Here is a 26,834-nt window from a genome sequence, read left to right on the forward strand (position 1 = left end):
TTTAAATATATCTTTAATGTAAATATAATATCGTTATTATGAACCTATAAATAAGATTTATCAGTAATCCAAAGTCGTTATACTTATTCAACTACTTACGGGAGAGGTGTCTAGAATGATCACGTTGGGTTTGGTTGTTGGATTTCAGAAAAGCTATATGCTGAAATGGTACTGCCTCCCAACTGTCCTTTCTGGCTAATCCTTACTTAATAGATCATGAAGTAGAATTTGAGTTAATGATGAATCTAGACTAATAATTAGTCACAATGAATATTAGACTAAAATCTAGTGTTAATGATACTAGGTTTCGTCGAAGGAAAATAAACTAATAGAAGTGGAGCATTGTCTGAGTTCGGAATCACCACCTTAACAAGTGAGTGCATAGTTACTTTCATCTTACACATAGATATGAAGTATTTTATATAAATTATGTGTTATGTGTGTATATTATCTGTTTACTTGATATCTATGCTAGATGAACGTTTTTATAAATGTCTTAAATGATTTAAAGTGTATACGTATTTTATATCTACGAAAATATTGGGTATAACATGGGTAGATGAAACAGAATATGTGTGATAAAATGATGAGAGGCCTCGATGTTTACGATGATCCAGTCATCTAACGGAGTATAGATGACGACCACAAACTATTCTAGACAGTCTAGTGGAACGCTAGCAGACTCGCAACTTGTAGGTGTTTATTTGAACTTAGTTTTCGCCGTAGTACTCCATCCCTCTCATGGTTGCCTTATTTGACATAAACTGATGAGGAACCCCCGAAGTAGTGTTGTCACCCCGGTGAAAATCCTTAGGCTAGGTCCCTTATATTAGATGCTTTAGGGACGTAAAGCGAGGATAACGGGAATGAGTAATCGGGTTTGTTTGGTTTGATGAAATTAATAAACTTATTATTGTGGGTTGAAAACCCTATGTGCTCACCAGGCTCCCTAGCCTGACCCACTCAGTTTCTTGTATTACAAGTAGTGGCACAAGAGCATAGTTGGATGACTTGATGAGTGATTATGGATTATAGACCAGTAGATATAAATAAATGTTGTAACGCCTAGGTTGTTCTGTTTATGCTTTTGATCTGTATCGAACATGACATCCTGAGGTTTTAATATAATGAAATACATTTCTTCAGAAATGCTTTGATAAATCTTTATCACATTTATCTTTTGGGAACAAATTCTACAACACTTTTCTTTAAAAGGTTACACTGATTTTCAAACAGAGCATAAACAAATCGGTCTTTTCTGGCTGTGAAAATGGGAATGTCACACCAACTCCCAACAAAGCCCTAGGGGTTGTGACTTCCCTGTTACAGGTCTTGTGTTTTCATTAGTACGAGCTCATACTACCTTCCACACCTACCCGTATTTATCTCAAATGATCATCACAACAACCCTAACGATACACACTAGCATACGTATACACTCAATCCTCACTCCCTAGAGGAAGGCTAAACATCACAAAACTGGTCGGATGACCCCACACAACTCATTCATGAAACTTCCACCAACCCAGCAGCACTCGTATATGCTAATCATACATAACACTGGACCTTATAGACATTTGAATATCTGATCCTACCTTAAGCCCTTCATCAAACAAGAACAGGAAATAAGGCCAAACCAAACATACTCAAGCTATAGAATCTGAGTTATGTATAACCATGATGCATACACTAAGCAACTATAGTAATAATGTTAATTTCATATAAGGAAGAACCCAAGGCTATCAGGCATCATATAATAAGACAATTCCTGAAGATCCCTATCCTATCACTAGCATGTTGTTCTAACATATCACAAAATCAAATAATAGTGTGGTAATTTCGGGTCTACTTACTAGCTTCGGCTTATTGTACATATCGCATCCTCTTTGATTATTTTGAAAACAATTTGAAAATCATTTTTAAAATCTTTTCCTTAGTTTGAGACTAGATTCACACGAGTGTTCCTCCAATTCACTCGAACGAAGGCTCTGATACCAACTTGTAACACTCATAAAAATCATGATAAATTTAAACTTTTTAAAACCAACTGATTTCACAAATTGTTTACAAACATAGTTTTCAAAACATGTTCAACATCAGATTCTACCAAAATCACAAGTTAAAACATGAGGATGTGTACGGTCATGCCTTCGCCTTCCCGCGATCATCTGAAGTACTTGAAACATAACCCAAAACTATAATTCAACGCTTAGTGAGATCCCCCAAAGTACCAACACACAACATAAGCATAATACAAACAAAATGCATATAGAGCCTTCATCCTGACTGGAATGCCCCACCGGCCTACAATTTATCTGGTACGCTCACAGAACCTTCATCATGACTGGTACGCATCACCGGGCCTTCATCCTATCCGAAACGTTCTTCAGGCCTTCAGGTAGACTAGTAGGCCTCACCGGCCTACAGTCTATCTGGGATGCCTTGGGTCTCTTGGCCTTCAATCTACAATGGTCCGCCTCAACCCAACCACACATAAACTATGTCGACATATACATAACAGATAAGCATACATATAACCAGTCAATAGACAATCAGACAGATCTTACAGATCACTAAGCATATCATAATCTTATCTACCAGGATACAGATCTAACATATCACTACAGCATACCAACATGCGATAAACCAGGATAACAATCCAATGGGTCGGACTTGGTGCCTTCGACCTAAAACTACAGTGAGGAAAACTCACCTCGCAAAATGAACAAAAGTTGATGAGGTCCCAACTCCGAATCTCAACTCTCTAACCGGCACCTAATCCCACCAATGACCAATTCCATCAAAATCCTAGAAAACCCTCAAGGTCAAACTTGGTCAAACCTTGTCAAAGTCAAAGTCAACTGGTCAAACCCACTAAGTCAACTGAGTCAACCCAACCGAGTTAACTCATCCAAGCCGACCGAGTGCGAGTACGTGGGGTCTACTCTGGAGATACATTGAGCGTACTCCAAACCCTTACAGTTAACCACCATCGGGGTGGTTGACCTCGTACGCAGGGCGTACACCGAGTACTCAGGGCGTACTCTTGCATCCTTCAAAACTCAAAAAGTGCTTAATGGCTTAAGCACTTACGTCCATATTTTAGATCCAAGGTTCAAATACACTCTAGAGTCATAAAATTTCCAACTTTATGACTTTACATGCCTATTAAGTGCTTAACTCAAGGTCTTAATCCATTAAGACCTTACTATAAGATGCATGGAGCTAAACTAACCATTGGGACTTCATTTTTATGACTTAGGACCCCTCCTAGGGTCTGAAAGGACAATTCATATTTTCAAGAACATGTTGTGCTCAAGATAAGACATTTGGGACCAAAAAGTATCACTAAAACACCCATTTCTAGATCTACCTTATTGAAAGATCAAGTTGCAAGCTTTATACCTTTGAAGGGTTGCAAATGAAGAGTAAATCCCAGATCCAAAGTGATTCACTCTCCAAATATGATCTTGGCTTCCTTCCTTCATCTTCTAAGCACACAAACTCACACTTTTAGCTAGAAATGGCTTCTCAAAGCTGATAAGGTGAAGGGAACTGAGGCGATAAGGATGCTTAAATACCAGCCAAACCGTAAAAATTAGGGTTTCCTCATTTAGTGAGTACGCCCAGCGTACAATGATGTACACCCAGTATACTAGGGAATGCCCTAGTACGCTCAACGTACACCACATACACAAGGCGTACTCTGAAGGCTCCTAATTATAGCAATGCCCTTCAAACCCTTTAGCATACAATTCTTGAACTTTGGGACCAAATGCAATATAAATGAATATAAAGGGGGTTTCATTTATAAGTATCTCGCATCGGGATGTTACACAAATGGATCTAGTACATGGTGGTATGGACTCTGCAGATCCGCCACAGGGGACGATAACTCTATTTGTCATGATTTAATGATGCTTCAGTAAATATCATTGTTGTAAAACTTTCCAAGTTGACTGATTACTCAGCCGAGTACTCCTTATTCGGCCCCTTACCGATGGGAGTTACAGAATCCGAGTACTCCCCGATCGTCTCCTTACTAAAGCTAGTAGTGCTGTAAAAATCGGCCAAATCGGTGATTAATATGTATAATATACTTAATTATTTATTACTTAGCACACACACACATGTGATATTAGACACACATACACCCATACACACATACACACACACACACACACACACACACATATATATATATATAGTAAATTTTCAAAAATTATTCACGAAGTGAGACCATTGTGTGTTTTTCATTTTTTTTGTATTCACATGTATCTAAGTTTTTTTTTATATATTTCTATCAACTTATGATTTTGACATATATAATTTCCCTAAAAATATTTTTATATGAATTACCAAATCTAAGTACTCCCTGAGTACTCATGAGTGCTCCCGTGTACTCGCTACTCTGCAGTCGGCCGAACAGGTATCGAGTAGCGAATTCTACAATCTTGGTAAATTATGATTGTGTTTATAAGATAAAGCAGATTTCTAATACTTTTGAAAGGTTTAAATAGTATCAAAATGACATAGAAGAACCAACTTTACTCACAAAAGCACCAAAACTCAAGAACACATCAAAGGGAGTCTAGGGTTGCTTCTAGGGTTTCTTTGGAGGTAGAAGTTGGTGAAGGAGACAAACCCTAGGAGTTAGTGTCTTTAAATAAGGCTCAAAGCCTAAGAGTTAGGTTTTGGATTTCCAGCTAAGATGTGTCGCGCCAAATGAAGGATACGTTAACAGATACGCATGCAAGCGCTTCGAGTCTACAAAGGCACGCGTTCGCCTAGCCTTAACCTAACCCCTCACTTAAACAAAAATTTAAAAAAATATATACAAAGAAGAACATACCAAAACGAAGCGTCAAATTAGATGGACCCAACAAAATCTCAAATCCAAAACCCATTATAAACCCTACAAAACCATTCTAAACTCCAATCTTTCATTATCCTTCTAATTTGCGTAGCAACTCCTTCCTCATTTCCAATCTCTCATCTAGAACCTCAAAAAGATTTACCAACTCGACAACGATCTGTAGATCATCGTCGATGCACTAACTGAGAAACCCTTATGTTATATTCTTTCTGACCGATCGAGTAAAGCCAACTACCTAGTCCCTCCATTTGCATTTAGATTCGACACCACACTAAATTTTTTGATTTCATATCCAAATATCTTCTTATTTGTTAGTATTTCCATATATTATGAAGTAATCATTGAAGAGCACCATTAGTGTCATTCTGTGTTGTTGTCGACGAGAGTATGTTGATCTTTTTTTGGAAACATTATGAAATTAACCTTTGTATTTTTGTTTATATAAAGTATTTAATACAACCCTGATTATTACGTGCATTAATAATGATGTGGCATTTTAGTGGTGATGAGACTCTTTGGTGTCTTCTTAGTCAAAGAGATATATTAGGCAAAGCTAAGGTAAGGAAGAAAGTCATGATTAAACGCAAATAGGCATCATTAGAGCCGATATATATTTGATAGGTTATCTGATACTACTTTTATTTATTTTTAGAACCGATACAAATGTTATTAATACTTTGGATGGAACTTCAACAACAACAATTTGAACATGACTATAGAATAGTACAACATACAACTTGACTTGCATGTTGGAGACAATATTGTGTGTGTGTGGAGGGATCGAAAGTTAGTTCTTTGTGTTGACAAAATATGTCTTATTGCATATGAAGAATGAATGACCAAATTATTGCTTGTGATGTACTTGTTTGTTATGGATTTAATGGTACTTGTACTTGAATATTATTGTAATGTGTTCTTTGTTGGTTTGATAATGATTGGGTTTTTTTTGTAATATCTTTTTTCTTTAATTTTGACCTTAAATATTTTTATTTGTGTTATATATTGCTTGATGAAACTTATAACAATGAAAAAACATTTAAAATTCAATCCATTCATATATTTTGCATCAACTATTATCTATCAAAAAGAAAAATATTTAAGATCAAAGTTGAAAAATAAAGATTTGAAAAGTCAAATGTGGACAAGGACGGAGGTAGTAAATAACACTTGTAAGCCAAAAAAAAAAACTTCAAAAAAATATACCTAAAATGGTGTAAATAAGGACATGAGGGGAATTTTAGAAAATCATAGGAACCTCCTGAGCAAAATTTGACACTTGTTAATTAGTTTGATAGCTAGAGTGACATGGCAAGTCAAGTAGGCCACCTAGGACGACTAACGGTTTCAAATAGACGCATTGACCAAAATGACGAGGGATACAAATTTTTTAAAGCATAGGGACCAAAAGGGTAGACGTTTCAATAGTTGTCATGATTAGGAACCAATCATGCAATTTTGTCTATTATATATATATATATATATATATATATATATATATATATATATATATATATATATATAGAGAGAGAGAGAGAGAGATGTATGTTCAAATGTTTCTCACATCTATTAGGTGGTAGAATGCACCAATAAGAATTTAGTAAACATTAAATGTATATTAAATGATATCCATACTTATAATTCTTTTTTATGGAAACTAATTAAATTCGTCATTAATGTCAATAATAATATTCTTTCAGAATGAGTTCATATATAAAATAATAAGAGTGCATTCTAGCATAACGAGAGTAAATTCTACTAGAATACACCCTCATTCTTCATATTTCATACAACTTTATTGTATTTTAAGTGAGTGAGTGCTGAAAGAATGTTATTACTAACATAAAAACCTAAATATGAATTCATTATGAAAGAATGTTATTGCTGATATTAATGATGAATTTAATTAGTTTCCATAAAAAGAAAATTATAATTATAGATATCATTTAATATACATACAATTATGGAAATTATTTAATATCTATCATTATTTAATTAAATAATAATTAAATTTTACTAAATTTCTAATGAGACATTCTAGCATACAATAAATGTAAGAAACAATTTAACCTAGCCCTATATATATATATATATATATATATATATATATATATATATATATATATATATATATATATATATATATATATATATATATATATAACCAATACTCTAACTTATCTCAACCAATTCAAGGATTCTAACTACTAATTTTAGAATACAAAAAAACACCATAAGTTCATCACAACAAAGATGAGATAATTGACTACCTCTTACATTTGCAACCGAACCACAAGACCACAAAAAGTAAAAATTCAAAGATTCTAACTACTAATTTTAGAATCCAAAAAGACACCATAAATCCATGGCAACAAAGATCAAATAATTGACTACCTTTTACATTTGCAACCAAACCACAAGACCACAAAAAGAAAAAATTCAAGAATTCTAACTACTAATTTTAGAATCCAAAAAGACACCATAAGTTCATAACAACAAAGATCAGATAATTGACTACCTCTTACATTTGCAACCAATCCAAAAAACCACAAAAAGTAAAAATTCAAGGATTCTAACTGCTAATTTTAGAATCCAAAAAGACATAAGTAAGTTTATAACAACAAAGATCAGATAATTGACTACCTATATATTTGCAATCGAACCACAAGACCACAAAAAGTAAAAATTCAAGGATTCTAACTACTGATTTTAGAATCAAAAAAGACACCATAAATTTGTAACAAAGATCAAATAATTGACTACCTTTCATATTTGCAACCGAACCAAAAAACCACAAAAAATAAAAATTCAAGGATTTTAACTATTGATTTTAGAATCCAAAGACATAAGTAAGTTCATAACAACAAAGATCAGATAATTAGATAATTGACTACCTCTACATTTGCAACCGAACCACAAGACCACAAAAAGTAAAAAGGTAATTTGCAACCGAACCCACAAGACCACAAAAAACTTAAAAGGTTTTTATGTCATTATCCCAAAAATAAACTAAGATTATAACAGTTCCAAGTGATATACAACGATAACTCATTAAAACTCTGATTGTTTGCGGGTATGTATACACCCAAAACTTGGTGTAAAATTCCTTCTTAAAATATAATAATCTCAACATAAATTATTAAGACTCCGAATCAAAATAAAATAAGAATAAAAAAAAAAGGTTTAATCAATCAATCCTCATCGTCTTGAACATCATCATCCTCTCTTGTTCCATAATCAATCCATGGTAACATGGACTCAAACAAAACCGCCAATGCATTCCTGTTTGCAACTTCACGAGGAGCCCGTGCGGGACCCGGACCCGGACCCGGACCCGGACCCAGACCCGGAATATTTTCTTGGTTGTCACCAACAACATTAACATTATTATTATTATGCATGTCCACCAACCTCGGATCTATCATAAAATTTTGCAAATTTTCTGGAGGAATTGTTGGCGTTGAATCAGAGAAATCAGATACCATCAAGTGTGAATACCTGTAATAATGTAAAATAAAACAATCATAAATAATCTCGATTGCAATTTCTTGCATTGAAACTATAAAAATTGAGAATAATTTCAAGAAAAACGCATACTCACTCGTTTTTATCGGATGCAAACGCTTCTTTTCTCACACACTCCCAATCTTTAGCTTCACTTCGACTAATTTCCATCTTTTCAATTACTGATAACGCCGTATCCTTAAGAAAATTATGAAGCTCAGGGAGTCTCCATATAATATAACTCCTTTCAACATAAATATTAATCAAATGATCCAACGATTCACTCCCACTTTGATCCATTCCAAAAAAACCATGATTAGTTATCTTCGTCCACACCTGTTCTTTCAAAGGAACTTTACCCACCAACTTTTTTAAAACCAATGGATGAAGCATTAAAGCCTGTTTCATAAGATCACTCGAACTCGACTTATCTTTATCTTTATCTTTATCTTTTTCTTTTTCTTTTTCTTTTTCTTCACGTTCAAGATAAAACCGACAAATAGCGAGTGAATACGAGAAATTCGGATACAACCACATCGAGTTATCGCTACTATACTCTTCAGAAAACGTTTCCAACCATTTATACTCTTCGGCTCTAAGGGCAAAATAGTCAATACAGAATAACGCGCCCATCGGGTCATCAGAGTCTAGGGAAACTAATAGTTTGCATATTTCAAGAGCGGAGCGATGACACCCGCGTCTATCCATGTTTTTCATGTGGGAAAAGAGTGTGGTGAAAAGCTGTTGATTTGTTTCATGTTTATATTGTAATTTACAGGTGGTTTGTAAAGGGTTGAATAATGGATGCCAAGCACATTCTAATGCGTATAAAGATTTTGAAGTGGCATCTGCTGACATTTGGAGTTCACCTGAGAATTTGAAGTATTCTGCAAGGGTTGTGAGGGAATCTATGTGGTAAGGGTGGTGTAAAAGAATACTTGCTATGGTGTTCAGATCATGTGATGCTTTTGCAGCTTCGAATTGTCTTTGAGCTAGGCTGTAGGTGGATGATGGTATGTACCTAAATGTAAGGTTAAAATTGTCTTTTAATACACTAGTGGGGGAAATGGGTAAGAAAAGATATCATATGAATAAAAGCTACCTGAAATAGGTGAATCCATCTTTGTTTTCAAGAAGCTCCATGGATAGAGATCCATCCCACCTAGGCCAATGCTCTGAGGGAGAGACGATAATTGTCTTTCTATGGGTGTGGGCCCCACGTCTTCCTAGGCGACTCTGTTGTCTAGAACTTCCTGCTTGATTTTGATTGCTTCTTTCAAATGAACTCACGACTTTTGACCCAAATATTCTCCTCAGCTCATTTTCTGCACTAAGGAATCTTGGATCCACTTGCAGTATGTTTGTTGTGCATCCTTTCCCTGGTTTATGTCTATCACCCTCATCATTCACATTTTCAGATTTCTTTCTTGAAGACCGGGTTTGACTTTGACTACCGGATGAATTGACTCCAAAAGATAAGTCTTCTAATATGGCATCTAAGGAATCCATAGTGCCTGTAGTTGCCTTGTTCTTCTTCTTCTTTTTCTTTTTCTTTGATTTTTGACTGGATGATATGGCATTGGTAGTGGTATTTTTCTTACTGGGGAGTAAATTGTGTTCATTTTTTACTGTAGAGGAGGTGTCAACATCACTAGCATCATTCTCCTGCAATTCAGAGTTTGAGGCTGATTATAAAATTATACACACGTTGAAAAGCATCAAGTTATATAAACCATAGAAGTTTTTTAGTAACCTCTTATAATAAGAAGTACAAGTTTATGCAGTAGTATTATCATACAAAAATGCATCAGAAAGTAAAATGATTTGACTATTGAGTATTGACAATAACAAAATATCTATAAGTAAAAGATTGATACTTGAAGGCCCATAAAATCATCTATCACATCAAACTATATGCACAAAAGTCCTAGATCAAGTCATCTAGTGATACTTCATCACTAACAAAAACACAATCAATCAAAAAGTAAGGAAAGAAAACAAATAAATATCTTAACTTTATGGATTGTTAAGAGTCCAAAATAATAATAGAGAAAATAAAAATATGATAGACTCATATATTATATAAGAAAAAATGTTAAACTTTGCATGGTGAAGTCTAGTTGAAATCCAATATTTGTGCGAATTATGAACTTTTCAAGAGAAATAAAGTTTGCAAAGTAAAACCTATACTTCCTCTATTCCAACATAAATGAGCTATAATTAATTTTTGGCATCACAGAGTACCTGATAAACACAAAGTTGATAGGGATTTATCAGTAATCTACCAATAACATTGTTGAGTTTGTAATACTTGTTGCAAAGTTTCATGTATTTTACAAGTATTTCTCCAAAAGTCAAGAACCCAAAAACTTTAACTTGAAAAAATAGCTAGCCCTTTTGATGTCCTCAAAGTCTGGATGCTCAATTTAAAAGAAAAAAAAATTGCATCACTAGTTGCATAAAACGTACTTGAATAGCATCCAAAATCAAAAGTGTGTGCCTTTATATGAAATCAAGAAACTAATAGATTATCACAAGCAATCGGAAACTTAGCTCAAAAAGATACTCGAAAATCAGGAAGGTCCAATACCATCACATAAGAACCCTATTCATCAGGAATGATTTTTAAAAAACAGAACCAAGATTAACTACAGCAATTAGCAATAAGCTAAAGAACAATGAAAATTCATCTATTGGGAAGAAAATCTATTGGGATATAAACAACCAAAATCATGGTGTAATCAAACGCACCTGTTCCTGTTCCTGCTCCTGCTCCTCCTGCTCGTTGAGGAGATCGAAAGGATTAATTGAAGAAGGGCGGGGTGAATTGGAGGGAGATTCCGACTCATCGTCATCGGACAATATGATGTCTTGATTCTTTGCTGATTCTTGTTCATTAAGCACTTTCCTCAACGCTCTGGCGGACATCGTGTTGTTTCAGCTCTGAATTTGTGAATCCGAGACCTTCCAAGTAAAAACCCTCTCTAGTCTCTTTCTTCTACAGAAATTTTCCATTTAGTTCCTCCATGTTATGTGAAATTTCATAAGCCCCACCAAGTTTTTGATTCCATCATTTCACCCCCCAAGTTAATAAGTTATGATATTCTTCTGTCACCATCCTTTCCTCACCCAAATTATTACTTTTTATTTATTTAAAAATTAAATAAATTATTATTAAAAGTTAACTGTTATAAAATTTTCCATATAAGGAAGGATTTTGTTGACACAACAACATGTATCTTGTGGAGAATTCCATTTATAATGGTCAAAACCATTCATTGTCAACTCAATCAAAGTAAATATTAGAAAAAGTATATATAACAATTATTAAATATTTGATGATACCTAAATGGACTTTTAAAATATATTTTATTTTATGTTTTATATTTTAATTTTATTAGAAAGACAGTTATCTTATAAACTCACTTATTTAAAAAATATGTCTTAAGATGAATATTTTAAATTTTATTATATTAGCTTCTATTATTTTTATTTATCTAGTTTCATAAATTACTGTAAACTTCTTGATAATAAAATATTCATATTTCATGAATTATAAAAAAAATAATAATAAAAAAAAAAGTAATACATAGATTTTATTAATTATTGTCATTTGTTATTTTAAAAATTAAACATTGTTATTTGTTATTTAAAATGTTAAACATCATTATAGAAATAATATTAAATTAAAAATATAATTAACTACATATACATAAAATAAAAAACTATTGTACCTTGAAAACAATGTTTGGTATATAAAAACAACGTCATTGTTAAAATTGAAAAGTAAACAAATAAATTTGAAATTGTGAGGTTAAATCATAGCACCTACAAAGCCCACATCAAATCATTTTGATGGTTTTTTGTATCTCAATCACTAAGGTATCAGGGCATGAGTAGCTTTTTGATTCATTAACCATAACAATAGTTAAACATACTATAAAATAAATAAATAATAATAATAATAAATAAATAAATAAATAACTATACATAATTTATTTAATCACAACTCGTGAGTAAAGTCTATTAAAATATATTGTTCAAGATAAAGATTTTTCTTTAGTCATAAATTTGAATTCTACTTTGTAGATTAAATTCGATCATCATAAAAGTCTTCAATTTTCAATGTTTTAGTATACGTCAGTTATCATATTATTAAGGTTTAATAATGATAATGTTATATATGAACTTTTTATATTATCATATGAATTCTTAGTCAATAGTGAATTACAATAGGTTAGTTATTTTTAACAACATATATGAATAATTTTTAACAACATACTTATATTCATGTGCAAGATATTAACATTCACATTGAGGTCTAATGTATCAAATCATTGAGCAATGTGGTTAAACTTAAATAGCTAGCGCTCCTAGCACTATATTGGGTTCTTTCTCTATCTCCATTGTGATACAGATAGAATCCCAATGTTGATGGTTACATGGTTATTTTGCAGTAAATGTTGGTGATACTTAGCCCAACAACTAATTGACTGTATCATTGAAACCCATATGACATTGTTATAAGGTTGATTGTATCATTGAAATCCAACCTTGAATTTGCCACAAATCCAAATTGATTTTTTGGATTATCCCAATCTGTGAATCTCTTACTAACAGAGATATGTAGGAATCTAATTTGGGCTACGCTTTTACACTTGGAGAAATGACCACTACTTAGAGAGCAACATCGCATTCCATAAAAAGGCACTATACCAAAACAACTCCAAATGAGCCTCCAAACAAAACCAATGCATCCTACTACAAAAATTTCTAAATTTATTATAATGATCCAAAACTTCACATCCAAATCATCTCAACATGATCAAAATTGAGGAGAAAATAAGCACATTGATCAACACAAGCTCAACACGTAATTAAGAATCTACAAGCCCTCTTGAGTGTCATCGTAGCCAAAAAAAACACTCAACAACTTCACCTTTAAAAGCAAAAGATTCCATGAAATCATCTCTCTTCATATATTGATCTCCATGTATTCCTTTTCTCCATTAATCAAGTCTTTTTCAAGTTAATGCATATACTAATCCTTTGTAACCCATCTACTTCCACGAACTTGATACCTATCACAACTCACCCTTTGCTCACTGCTACTCTCACCACCACTTTCTGCACTCATGTATCCTGATGTCCTTCGTTGCCTCTTTGTTTTCTTGACAGCACCATCACCACAACTGTCGCTAAAATTCCCATTCAAAAGCGGATCATCTATTCCACGTATCTCTCTACTTTTAGCAATACAACTGTCATCTCTCGTTCTCCTTCCTTTATCATTCTTCTTCATATTCTGAGAGATTTTATGCAGTTTTTCATTAAACTTCGTGATCCCCTTACCTACTGGTTGCACAGCTTGATTCACTGTAAACCTCAAATCACTCACAATCTGTATTCAAAATTGTCACAAATCATTAATATTTTCAGAGATTGAAAGTAAATAGATTGAAATTGAAGAACTTACGTATTCACCACCACCAACAAAAACATCACGAACACTCTCTTTAATGGCGGTTTTGTTCTTCACACGAGGATCGTGTCTTGGGAGACGTAATTTTGTGGGGCGTTCACTGTCTCTAACTTCATCGGGATCTAGAGGACAATCGGAAGTATAATCACCAAGAACAGAAAAATCTCCATGGAAAAGATCTCCCATTAACGTGTAGGGTTCTGAAGGAAACACGTATATGTGAACCAAAGAAGCAACACCCATCTGTTCTACATTAATTAATACAAACGCCTGTTAAATTAACGAAGAGAGAATCGATGTAACTAATTAAGAAAATTAAGTAATTACCTCAATACAAATAATAAAATCCTGGATAGATGATTTAAATTGCGACTCTTGAGCTATTGGGATTTTGATAAAACCAAAAGAATAGAGAAGGGCAATAGCGACACCTTGCCACCATGTCAAAAATACAATTGCTTTAAATGTCAGAAACTTAGCAAGTGGATTGATATGTGCGAGTTCTTTCTTTGTGATTTCGTAAAACTGAACTAAGCAATATAAAGCCCATGATTGGCTGAAATTCAAAACAACAGCCATGTAAGGGTACCCACAATCCCATCTGAAATCTCCTTCACAGTATACGTCAAAGGCTTCAAGAACCACCGCTAAAACAGCTGTAACAGCCTTTATAATCATCTGAAACAAAAATGTGTTCTTTTATGGATGATGGAATCAATAAAGTTCTTCTCAAGTGGTCTTAATAAAAGTATTGATGTTTCCACATAAAGAGTCGTGTTCAACATCAAGAATTAGAGTAGAGAAGAACAGTTTTGTTCTTTAATGATAAAACTTACATATTGTACGATTCCAGCTTTCATGATTTGGTAAACTCTTTGACCTAGTTGCCATGGTTGTAAGAATAGATTCATTGGAAAAACATGAGTAATGATTCCCTTTGAAGAACGTTTTTCTAGCAAGGGGCCTTTAAGACCTGCACGCCCTTCCCTCTCCATGAAATTGATTGCTCTTTTTTCGCCCCCTTAATTAATTTCAAGAAACCCATTATAATTAATTAAGTTCATCATTTCCAAATACAAAGATCAGATAAAAGATACATATTACATACCCAAGCATGCAATAAGATATCTCCCAAAGCAATACATTGCAAAAGCTTCATAGCAATCTCGTAGTATCTCAACTGCAATGCTTATTGATGGATTCAATAGCGATACAAACTGCACAATGAAGTTTGAAAGCCTAAATATCTATCTACACATATAAGTATATCCAAACAAATGAACACCCATTAATTAATTTAGATTGATCATGTTTTTCTCCATATATTTGTTTACTTAAACATCTATACATTATCAATTACCAATGCATAATGTATATACAACTACTTGAATATAAGTCATTTGTAAATCACTTACAGATTCAATAGCATAACTAGGCACCATGAGTACAATACCCAACAAAAACTTCTGTTCCTGTCGATCAAAAAACAGAAACTTAATTACGGATTTTTACCCTCATATACTTTTCTTCAGTTTATGTGACAAGAGATTGCTTCATAAATTTCCCAAATACATCATGAGAAGGATATATGAAACAGATATTGGTTATATGAACGTTTTTTAACTGCAAGAATGTCCATGCGATCATCAACCTACTCTCTACATTTAATGTGTATGTGTGTGGTGTGTGTGAGAGATAAAGGTAGATTATTAAAGAGAGAGACCTCGGGGTTCTTGTAAGCAGATAGGTGCTGGAGTAAGAGGAAAATGGAAAGGGTGAGGCTGATAAAAACAAATACAGCAGCTACTCCGGTTGTCCATGGGAATTGGGAGTATTTGAGAATTAGGGTCAAATTAACAAAATCCTCTCGTCCAATCTTCTTCATCAGTATTAATGCTTCTGAATTCCCAAATGCATCATGAGAAGAAAGATCGACTGGCTGATGGATTTGGTTTTCTGCATCCAAAATTGAAAGCCTAGCCCTAAAATTGTCGCCGATTCCTTGAATCACACACTGAGTTGGTGAAATCAGAGGAGCATGGGATTTCGATCTATTAACCGAAACGAAAAATACACAATTGTGGTTAGAAAGGCCAATTGCCACCTTTACATAAAAAGTAAGATGATTTTTTTATGGAGGAATAGAGTAATATTTTGTAGACATTTTTTATAATATTTATATGATTATGATGTCTAAATAATTAAAGATAAGGCGTGTGTTCTTATATATCGATATTAAAGATTAAGGTAACTTTTATATATATATATATATATATATATATATATATATATATATATATATATATATATATATATATATATATATATATATATATATATATACACACACACGCGAAGAAATATAGAGCAATATTTTGACGTTTTAAGTCTTTAAATGGAATTCTTTAACAATTTGCTATCAAAGAAAGCATAATAAAATTTAGAATTCTAAAACTATTTAAAATCTTCAAACATCTCAACCATGGAAATACCCTTGAAAAATACAAATGGGGGGATGCGTTTGAAATCCTAAAACAACCCTGCGATCTCGATGATTGGCGGATTGAAATCATCATTTTCACTCGATGCTTCATGTTCCACTATTCTGATTTTGAGATTGAATTTGTGTACTTTGAAATGGGGTGAAGTTGGGAGAATGCATCTTGAAATTGAAATGTTAAGGAGTTTTAAAGAATCAAGCAAGTTTAAGTGTTTAGAGGTGGGAATAAGGTTTGTTTTTCTGCAAAAAGGATCGGCCTGGTTTGATGCTAGGCTTGATGCTTCACCTTAATGGTTATATATGATTCATTGTACATGTGATTAACTTGATTCACCATAAAATGTCTTATTTTATATTCCAGAATATGATCTAGTGCATGGGTTTGGTTAAAGATGCTTCATTCTATATGTAAATCATCCTACATTGTCTATTTTTTTTAATTAGTCAAAAGTGTTATACATGATAGTGAACGATAAATCTTTGATTACTTGTTGAAATATTGAAAAACTATAATTTTTTTTTTTTATGCAGTGACATTATCTTTCTTACAAACTGGCCGACATTTAGTCCACATTTTCTTTTGTCGTTGTGGTTCATGGAGTGCAAATATTATCTCTTCAAAAACAAACATCTTCCTTCTATGTCAAAAGATCTCTAAATAACAAGGTATCATCCTCGAACATCTTATAGTCGTTGATTACTATTGATTATCGTTGATTATTATTGATTATCATTTGTATAACTGAATCCGACTTTTGGGATTGTTGAATTTTAAAATTGTATTTCACTGTCGCGTGACTGATTCTTTCAACTGTTTATGAATTGATTGAACCCCAACACTGACATTAGAGCCGGACATAATAATCACATTGTTAGTTTATCTTGATCATTCTTTATTCTTTCCGTTCTCGAGTAACCAAGATACTCTAATATAATTTTCATTTTGGATAATTTTATAGACAAATCATTAAAATTCGTTCAACAAATATGTTGTTCTTGCCCAAATATGGATTGTGGTTAAATGTTTGAATGTTCTAGTTTCTTTTTCATTCAAATATGATGTATATTGGTTGGGTAATTTTAAGCCTAAATGTTTTGTAATAACATAACTAAGATATCATTTGTCGTAAAAACATCTAATGTTTCATTTTCACGACCCAAACTTTTGTGAATATTCATTAACAAACGAAACATATTACGTACTTGTGAGTCCTACACATCCATGTATACATACTTAAACATGTCCACCTTCCTTTTTATCTCTATATTTTTCACAAGTGTCATCGTCATCATCACCATTAACAAGATACATCTGTCGATCCATCTGACTGATCAAAATTAGGGATTCCATATATGACCCAAGGAAGAAAGAACGTATGTTGGCATATACATCAAGACTCCTGATGTTCCCTGTGCATTCAATAGTCACTAACTCATGATTCTTCAACGCCACTACCATGTCCCCATTGCCCCTAAACCCAATCGTCTTTCTTAACATACCAGGTAGATGAACAACATATAACTTTTCCCATGATCTTGCAATACCATACTCCTTCATAGCCCATACACCACAGCATTCCTTCCCTCTTTCCATGTCATACTCAAGCATGACAAGATATCCTTTGCGAGTACTGATTGACAAGCTTGAGACATCATGATGAGTTAAAACATCTGGTAGTGGCATTTCATCGAACACCTCATGGACCAAATCAAATGATATGATCAAACAACGAAGAATCGCGTCATGTTTCCAGTCGCAAGCAACCCAATGTATAACTCCATTAAAGCAAACCTGAGACCATGTTAATCGAATCAGTTTATGTGGAGTACTGTTATGATTACCCCCGAGAAGCTGCCTCCAACCACCTGATGAAAGTGAAAAAACGTCTATCAATGGAGCGTCTTGAAGCTTATGCGGCATCGAGAAGTTATGCGCATACATGATTCTCACAACCTTTGGATCGTGAGTTCTTGGACAAACACCAAACCCCAAAACAGTCCTTTGAGTTAAACTTTTTTCATTGTTCGGAATCATAACCCGTATGGATTTTCTGATCGATGGGTTCCAGAGAATAACCTTAGACATGGAATCAAATAAGTCATCGCTCAAACAAAATACGCCATCACAATATCCGACAACCCTAAAATAGGCGCTTGTGCTCGCATATTGGAAATCAATATTAGAAAAGTTTAACCCGAAAGTTTCGTCATCTTTTCCGATGATGTATTGCTCGAGTTTACGTGTTCGATCGAAATACCTGATCAATAGCGTTTGATTTCCGCTTTCGATGATCGATTTGGTTAAATTGTGGTGAACGGAGATGAAATCGTTGCTTGAAACGAGGGAATTCCATGATTTGCAGACTGTACGACATTGGAGAATGAAATTGAGAGGGAGCCATTTGAGGACCTGGAGATATATGTCGCGAGGGAAGTATTCTAACATGTTTTTTCAGTTTCTGAAACCGTGAAATGATTTGGAAATGCCTGGAGATATGGTCATTGCCGAGAACAGATGAGAGGAGGTTGGTGTTGACGCGGCGATTAGGTGAAGCCCCATCTGTACTCCATGATGCCACATATATATATATATATATATATATATATATATATATATATATATATATATATATATATATATATATATATATATATATATATATATATATATATATATATATATATATTTGATTGTTTAATCTAAATTTATCTTTTATTTTTAAATGAATTTATCAAATTATTTCATTATATATATTATTAATCCTTAAAAACATGGTGAAAAGGAAACTTTGTGATTTCTTATTTATGCCACTTATTTTCCTTCACTTGCTACTTTTGCCACGGGATATTTTTTTAAGCTTCACTGCCTTAAAGAAATTGTAGATAGACGTTAGCTTGACACGGAAGTTGTACTTTTTCATTCTATCGCCACAATTACGATTCTTCTTTGCCGCCCTCCTCGTCCAATAGTATTTCTTTCGCTTTTGCTTATTTATTCTTTCTTTCTTCTTTATTCTTTCTTCTTCTTCAGGATCCCACCGCCTCATCTCTCTTCCTCCACTCAGACTGTCGTTCTAACTTGTCTTTCGATCTTTCTTCTTCGGACCAATTCTCCGTCTCCTTCCAACTTTCTCCCTGTAATCCATGTTCGTCTTCTTTACCCAAGAATCAATTTGTACCGGCTTGGTTCCATCAAAATTCGATCCCTCACCACAAATTCTATTTCCCAAATTTGAAACCGACCACGAATTTTCATTCAATAGCTTCCGACTTCAAACTTTTGAATACCGTCGTCGCTCAAAGAACTACTCAACATGTCGATACCGTCGTCGCTCAAAAACTTCACACTAATCATCACATGTTCAGTAAAATATATGGAAAAGTAATGGTTGCAAGAAAGGTAAAGTTTCGGGGTGAAGTTCAAGGTAATAATTATATTATTGTAGGAAATTTGAAAATGATTGAATTTAGGTTTTAATAAAATTTATGGATAATGAATTGCAGGAACAATTATTTAAACTGATTCAGCAATTAGAAAATTCCAAGGCACACTTTATCCGATGCATAAGACCAAACACCAAGCAACTTCGTAGAATGTATGAAAATGATTTTGTATTACAACAACTTAGATGCAGTAGAGTCATGGAGATTGTACAAATCTTAAAATCCAGATACTCGATACGTGTAACGTCTGCGTTTCCAGGCTAAGCATTATCATTGATGTAATAGTCTAGGTTAACCAATGTAACTCTTTTTAAAGTATTAATGATGAAATATTTGAGTATTATGTAAATTATGTGAATTATGTGTTTATTTTCTTAATTATTATAATTTAATGAATTAAGAATAAAATAAGCGTCAAATTTGAAGTGTGAGATAAGCCCGATATCTTTGCATAAAGATGTAGTAGTTGAAACAATGATTCCGACGATATAAAGTGTAACGACCAAAAATTTCAACAAAATTTAAACTTTTCAAAAACAACCCATTTTAATAATGTTATTACAAAAAGGTTTTCAATACATTTATTATCAGAGTATTCCCAGAACCATGTCGTAAAACATAAACACGAGGAGCGATACGATCACGCCTTCGCCTTGTCACGGTCTCCTGAAAAACCTGAAAAACATTAAACCACAACTGTAAGCCCGAAAGCTTAGTGAGATACCCCCAAAATACCAACCACATATACCATACACGTATAACATGTCATATCATAACCGATCACAGAACAGCCATGCATATCGGGTCTACTGTGTGACTGGTCCGTCGTATCAGGCCTTCAGTCCACCGGGTCCACCCTCCGAGTCTAGTCATGTCCCTCGAGTCTGCAGTGTGGTTGGTCCGCCCGCACCGGGCCTTCAACCCACCTGGTCCACTTTCTGAGTCTACAGTATGACTGGTCCGCCCGCATCGGACCTTCAGTCGTCTTGGTCCACTCTCCGAGCCTCGGCACGTCTGGTCCACCCTCGTGGAGCCTACAGCCTATCCGGACCGCTCGTTGGGCCTTCGGAACAACCGGTCCACCCTGGGTATCTTGGCCTACAGCACAAAGCAGAACACGCCTCAACCTAACTCCAGTACAAACAACCATGTGCACATAAACATACAATCATATAACAATTCACAGTCAACAAACCGATCGAACAGATCACATAACATATCATCATCCTAACCAGGATACCGACCTAACCGGTCACTAGCATAGCATCACCCTACATATCAGGATACCGATCTTAACTAGATCTCTAACATATACCATCCTAGCTACCAGGATGCAAACATATCAAAGCAATAACATGACAACAAATACCCGGATCTCAATCCGATAAAGGGTCGGCCTTGGTGCCTTAGACCCTGTTGATATAGTGAGGATAACTCACCTCGCGATTTCCGATACTCTGAACTGAAGAAGCAAATTCTCGAATTACCAACTCACCGCAAATCCCGAACTAGCCAACATAGCACAAATACACATTAGGCCAAGCATACATCCACTTATCGGGCCAAGGCCAAAGTCCAAATCTTATAAAAAGTCCAATATTGGCCCAATTTACCAAATTGGGCCCACCTCACAAAATGGGCCTAGATCCAAGGTCCATAACAATAATTGGGCCCAAAATACTCTATCCAAAATTTCCAGACATGGCCCATAAACCAACAACCCACAAACGGCCCAAACTCTAAGGCCCAACATTAAAGTCCAATCAGGGGGAGTACGTTGGGTGTACCCTCCTTGGTACGTGGGGCGTACACGTTGAATCACAGATGAGGATTGGGGCACTGGCCCGCTACGCGGGGCGTACTCAAGTGCTACGCGGGGGTAACTTTGCAATTCATTAAGTCCTTATAAACTCTTAATAGCTTAAGCTCTTAAGCCCAAACTTCAGATCCCTAGGCCAAATATGCCTAAGATTCATAAAGTCTCAAACTTTATCACTTGGGACATCCATAAAGCTCTTAATCCAAGGTCTTAATCCATTAAGACCTATATATCTCATACATGGAACAACCACAGCCCTTGGGACCTCATTTTTCTCACTCAAGACCTCTCCTAAGGTCTGAAAGGACAGATAATCTCATCCAACACAAAGCATGATTCAATATAAGGACTTTTGGGACAAGAATGATGCCAAATCTTCACAACACTTAGATCTATGCAAAATAATTGGCAAGCAAGAAGCTTTATACCTCAAATAAGCTCCAAAGGATGATATCCCTCCAGATCTACAAGCTCCAATCGTTCCTCTCCTTCTTTGACAACTTCTCCTTTCTTCTTCTAGCTTCTCTTTTGCCTAAATGAGCTTTCCAAGACCAAACACACCCAACAAATGGAGGGAATACGGGTTTCTAGGGTTTCTAAAGTTAAGGGTGAGCTTATGGAGGCTAGGGTATGAACCAACATGTTCCTTATATAGTGGCTGACCCTAAAATTAGGGTTTGGGGTTTCTGAGAGTACATTGGGCGTACTTCTAGTACGTTGGGCATACTCACCCTTGCCCCCCCCCCCCCCCCCGTTTTCCTTTACTACACTGGGCGTACCCAGCCAAACTCCAAAACACATGCATGGCTTGCATGGAACCCTTTTTTTCCACTTTTCCATTAAGAGCTATAATCAATTATCATCTTCAAAATGCCGCAACTGCTCTACTCTAAACCCGTTCCCAATAGACTTTACATTTACACGAGGGTGGCGAGAAGCCCTACGCTTCTAACAACATACACCAGTCCGAAACCTTCTCGGATAAAACCCATTTCCCATAAAAGGACCAACACTCCCCTTTCCCTTAAATCTTAGGGACTCATAATTTAATACTTTAAGAACGGGGCGTTACATAAAGAATGTCGAAATCCGAGTTATAACGAAGAAGTTATGACATGTCGAAGTTTCGCGACAGAACCGGCAACGCTGAATGACGTAAAAAGTGAAATTTACATTAGAGAAATATTTAGCCTTGGTGATCTAAACGAAAGTCGTAGAGTTTGTTAAACCGAGATCGTGCATAAAAAGAACGCCCAAATCTGACTTCGTATGAGAAAGTTATGATTTTTCTAAGTTTCGACTTAGCAGTATGCAGTCTGAATACTCGATTTGAGATCGAGTGGTTTTTAGCCGAAACAATCTAAACGAGAATCGAAGATCTCATTAATAGTAATGAAACGATAAAAAGATAGGCGAAAACAGATGTCGGATGAAGAAGTTATGAATTTATAACGGAGTTTTCCTGTCCCGACCTACTAAAAATAAATAATAAAAATAAATTCAAAATTAGCCAACGGAGTTTAAACAAAAGTTGTAGAGCGTAATCTCACCTATGCGGGTATATAAAGAACGTCGAAAACGGAGTTCGTATGAGGAAGATATGAATTTTTGAATTTTATTAAATATTTTCGGTATTTAATTTAAATAAAAAAAATACTGATATATCCAGGGGGAGTCAGCGGTCTTATCCCCATTATGCCCAGCGTAATGTAATTTACGCCCAACGTAATTTGGGTTTCCAGCCTCCTATAAAAGGATGTCGAGGGTAGCCGAGTTCTTTGCTCATTTCTTCCCTTTCTCTCGTGTTTTTGCATCATTTTTCATGCAAGAATTATCCCGAAGCCCCGGTATCATTCCCGAGCCCCGAAGCAAGTCCCGAAGCCCCGAACATCCCGAGAAGTGATATTCCGGAGCCAAAGCTCTGCCGGCGAGGAGCCCGGTTTTTGTGAAGATCTTCCAGATCTGCCGAAGAATACTACTTCTATAAGCCGTAGTGTTGTCCGATCATCTTCTGATCAAGTGAGTGTGTGGTTACTTTCTTCTAATGCATAATTATGAAGTATTTTATACGAAATATGTGTTATGTGTATATTTTGTTGTTATATATGTGAATGTATATTCACTTTCTTCTATCTCATAGATATGATTTATTCTCTATGAAATACGTGTTATGTGTATTTGTCTCATCTGTTCTTTGGAATATGTATTGAATGAGAATGCTATACAGTTTTTAAACTATGTATAAATATATATATTTTTATCTACTAATATGTCGGGTAGAACATGGGTAGATAGTTGTGTGATAAACAGATGAGAGGCCTCGATGTTGTTTTTGATTCAGTTATCTAGAGGAGTTTAGATGACAACCACAAACTTTTCTAGATAGTCCCGTGGAACGCTAGCAGGCTCGCCACCTGTAGGTGTTAATGAACTTGGGTGTTCATTCGTTGTACTCCATCCCTCTCATGGTTGCTTTATTTGACATATATTGTTGGGAAACCCCTGAATGCATGTGTTGTCGCCCCCGATGAAATATTCTTAGACTAGGTCCCTTGTGTTAGTTGTCTTAGGGATGTAAAGTGAGAATAACGGGAAGGGGTAACTGGGTTATTGTTGGTTGGTGGAATTAAAACTAATTATTTATTGTGGGTTGAAAACCCTATATTCTCACTAGGCTCTCAAGCCTGACCCACTCAGTTGATTTGTATTACAGGAAGTGGCGCAAAGGCATAAGATGGATGAATCATCAAATTGTTTTGTTTACAAGTTTGTATATGTATATATTTGTTGAATGACTTGTAATATTATTGTTTATACTTTATGGTCTGTATCGAAACATCACATCCCGAGTTTTGATTATATAATGAAAATACATTTCTTTACGAAATGCTTTGGTAAATATTATTTTATCACGTTTTGTTTTTGGGATCAAATTCCGCAACTGTTTTAATCAAAGGATTACTCTGAAATTATTTTAAAAGCATAAATTAAACCGGACTTTTCTAGCCGTGATTTGGGGATGTCACAGTTGATATCAAAGCATTAGTTTAAGCGAACTAAGAATTTGTAGGATTTCTAAACTTAAACTTAAAATGCTAACCGAACTAGCAGGCTCGCCACCTGTAGGTGTTAATGAACTCGGGTGTTCATTCGCTGTACTCCATCCCCGTCATTGTTGCCTTATTTGACATATATTGCTGGGAAACCCCTGAATGCATGTGTTGTCGCCCCGATGAAATATTCTTAGAGTAGGTCCCTTGTGTTAGTTGTCTTAGGGACGTAAAGTGAGAATAACGGGAAGGGGTAACTAGGTTATTGTTGGTTGGTGGAATTAAAACTAATTATTTATTGTGGGTTGAAAACCCTATATGCTCACTAGGCTCCCAAGCCTGACCCACTCAATTTATTTGTATTACAGGAAGTGGCGCAAAGACATAAGATGGATGAATCATCAAGTTGTTTTGTTTACAAGTTTGTATATGTATATATTTGTTGAATGACTTGTAATGTTATTGTTTATACTTTATGGTCTGTATCGAAACATGACATCCCGAGTTTTGATTATATAATGAAAATACATTTCTTTATGAAATGCTTTGGTAAATATTATTTTATCACGTTTTGTTTTTGGGAACAAATTCCGCAACTGTTTTAATCAAAGGATTACTCTGAAATTATTTTAAAAGCATAAATTAAACCGGTCTTTTCTGGCCGTGATTTTGGGGATGTCACAGTTGGTATCAAAGCATTAGTTTAAGCGAACTAGGAATTTGTAGGATTTCTAGACTTAAACTTAAAATGCTAAGTGAAATTTTGAGATGTGTGTCTGTTATGTTTTAGACACGAGCACTAGTTTATTTTAGGAAAGTTGCCTAAAATGCTTTTATGTGCTAAATGTTATATGCTACCATATATCATATTATTTGTTCGGATCTATGGTCTGTTGCCGACCGGATCTAGAAACCTTATGTGTGTAGGATTTTAAGCGTACGTCTACGAATTTAGAACTAGCGTGTAAACGTTTTGGAGTGATAAGGATGATTTGAATATCTATCGTGAATGAGGATCTAATTTCACCTTATTCGGTGTATAGATCAAAAATGGTGAGAACAAGAAGTGGAGTTGGAAATGCTGATGAAAACAGAAATCAACCACCAGTGATTGAGCAAATACCTATTGTAGCTGCAACACCTGAGCCAATAACAATGGCTAGTGTACAAATGATGATTCAAACAATGTTGGATCGTCAAATGGAGGAGACTAGGCGGTTGCTTCAACAGAATCGTGAAGAACTGTTAATTCAAGTGGAAGAGCCCGAAGTGAATGAAGGGCACTCGGAAGGTGGAAACTTCAGTGGGTCTGTTGGTCAAGCCATAGTTAGGCAAAACAATCAGGATGGAAAGAATGATGGAATGGGATGCAAGTACAAGGACTTTCTAACTTGCAAACCATCGACCTTCACTGGAAAGGAGGACTCGATCGAAGTGATGGATTGGATCTCCGAAATGGAGTTAGCCTTCATGACTTGTAGCTGCAGAGGCAAGTTGCAGACTACCTTTGCAGTGCGTCAGTTCCGAGGTGGAGCCGTTCGTTGGTGGAACACTCTTGGGAAGACTTTAAGCCCTAATGAGCCACTGCAATTGTCATGGGTAGAGTTCTTGGCGTAGTTCAAGCATAAGTTCTGCTCGACTCAAAATCAGTTGGAATTGGAGAATAAGTTTCTAACATTGACGAAAGGCAGCATGTCAGTTGATGAATACACAAATGCTTTCACTGACAAAATGGAGTTTACCTTGCGCATCGTTCCAGATGAACTGACAAAGGTTGACCGGTATGCAAAAGGACTCTCATGGGAGTACACAGTGTCAGTTCGTCAGACACCTACTCTAGAGGCAGCTATTTGGGCTGCCAAGTCTGTTGAGGACATGATCAAGGGTTAAATATTTGAATCAAAATTCTAGGTTAAATATTTGAATCAAAATAATCTTATATTATTCATATTTAATCAAATCTTCAAATTTTGATAAGGATATCTCATACCAATCAGAAAAATCTAATTTAGGCATTAAAAATGAGTTATGATAATTATCAAAAAATCGAAAAATTCGGCATCAAACAATTCAACTCGTCGAGTTGGGCAAGGAACTCGTCGAGTTCTAAGATGGACTCGTCGAGTCTAGCTGCTAGACAACAAAAAAAAATCGATTTCTTG

General features: G+C 35.0%; 3 protein-coding genes across 4 annotated transcripts; all 3 read right to left on the minus strand.

The window, feature by feature from the left end:
• Positions 1 to 7,844: 7,844 nt before the first annotated feature.
• Positions 7,845 to 11,360, minus strand: LOC145035470 (transcription factor-like protein). Its single transcript, XM_078984011.1, has 4 exons — positions 11,129 to 11,360; positions 9,480 to 10,042; positions 8,475 to 9,398; positions 7,845 to 8,371 (listed from the first exon to the last, which is right to left on the minus strand). Exons 1-4 carry the CDS (start codon positions 11,303 to 11,305, stop codon positions 8,065 to 8,067), a joined length of 1,971 nt encoding a protein of 656 aa, XP_078840137.1. The 5' UTR covers positions 11,306 to 11,360; the 3' UTR covers positions 7,845 to 8,064.
• A 1,713-nt stretch (positions 11,361 to 13,073) lies between these two features.
• LOC145035473 (protein LAZ1-like) lies at positions 13,074 to 15,937 on the minus strand. 2 transcript variants are annotated; one of them, XM_078984014.1, is made up of 7 exons: positions 15,583 to 15,937; positions 15,275 to 15,331; positions 14,968 to 15,076; positions 14,696 to 14,880; positions 14,187 to 14,537; positions 13,854 to 14,102; positions 13,074 to 13,778 (listed from the first exon to the last, which is right to left on the minus strand). In XM_078984014.1, the coding sequence occupies exons 1-7, from the start codon at positions 15,742 to 15,744 to the stop codon at positions 13,419 to 13,421; spliced, it is 1,473 nt and encodes a 490-aa protein (XP_078840140.1). In that variant the 5' UTR covers positions 15,745 to 15,937; the 3' UTR covers positions 13,074 to 13,418. The 2 variants fall into 2 exon arrangements, with proteins under 2 accessions (XP_078840140.1, XP_078840141.1); XM_078984015.1 differs by lacking the exon at positions 13,074 to 13,778 and having other exon boundaries at positions 13,919 to 14,107.
• A 1,647-nt stretch (positions 15,938 to 17,584) lies between these two features.
• On the minus strand, positions 17,585 to 18,912 carry LOC145035476 (F-box protein At3g07870-like). The gene has a single exon (XM_078984017.1). The coding sequence runs from the start codon at positions 18,803 to 18,805 to the stop codon at positions 17,594 to 17,596; it is 1,212 nt and encodes a 403-aa protein (XP_078840143.1). The 5' UTR covers positions 18,806 to 18,912; the 3' UTR covers positions 17,585 to 17,593.
• Positions 18,913 to 26,834: the final 7,922 nt, after the last annotated feature.

Source organism: Lactuca saligna, chromosome 3 (genome assembly GCF_052625555.1).
Source record: "Lactuca saligna cultivar CGN05327 chromosome 3, ASM5262555v1, whole genome shotgun sequence".
Classification (NCBI taxonomy): Eukaryota; Viridiplantae; Streptophyta; class Magnoliopsida; order Asterales; family Asteraceae; genus Lactuca; species Lactuca saligna.

Bases quoted from the DNA above. Each gene is read 5' to 3' on its own strand.
- LOC145035470 (XM_078984011.1), bottom strand. From the start codon at position 11,305: ATGTCCGCCAGAGCGTTGAGGAAAGTGCTTAATGAACAAGAATCAGCA. The intron at 10,043-11,128 runs GTGCGTTTGATT...TCTGAATTGCAG, and splicing joins AGGAGCAGGAACAGGAACAG to GAGAATGATGCTAGTGATGT. The intron at 8,372-8,474 runs GTGAGTATGCGT...ACATTATTACAG, and splicing joins TTTGCATCCGATAAAAACGA to GTATTCACACTTGATGGTAT.
- LOC145035476 (XM_078984017.1), bottom strand. From the start codon at position 18,805: ATGTTAGAATACTTCCCTCGCGACATATATCTCCAGGTCCTCAAATGG.
- LOC145035473 (XM_078984014.1), bottom strand. From the start codon at position 15,744: ATGAAGAAGATTGGACGAGAGGATTTTGTTAATTTGACCCTAATTCTC. The intron at 14,881-14,967 runs GTATGTAATATG...AAATTAATTAAG, and splicing joins ATATCTTATTGCATGCTTGG to GGGGCGAAAAAAGAGCAATC. The intron at 14,103-14,186 runs GTAATTACTTAA...AATGTAGAACAG, and splicing joins ATTTTATTATTTGTATTGAG to ATGGGTGTTGCTTCTTTGGT.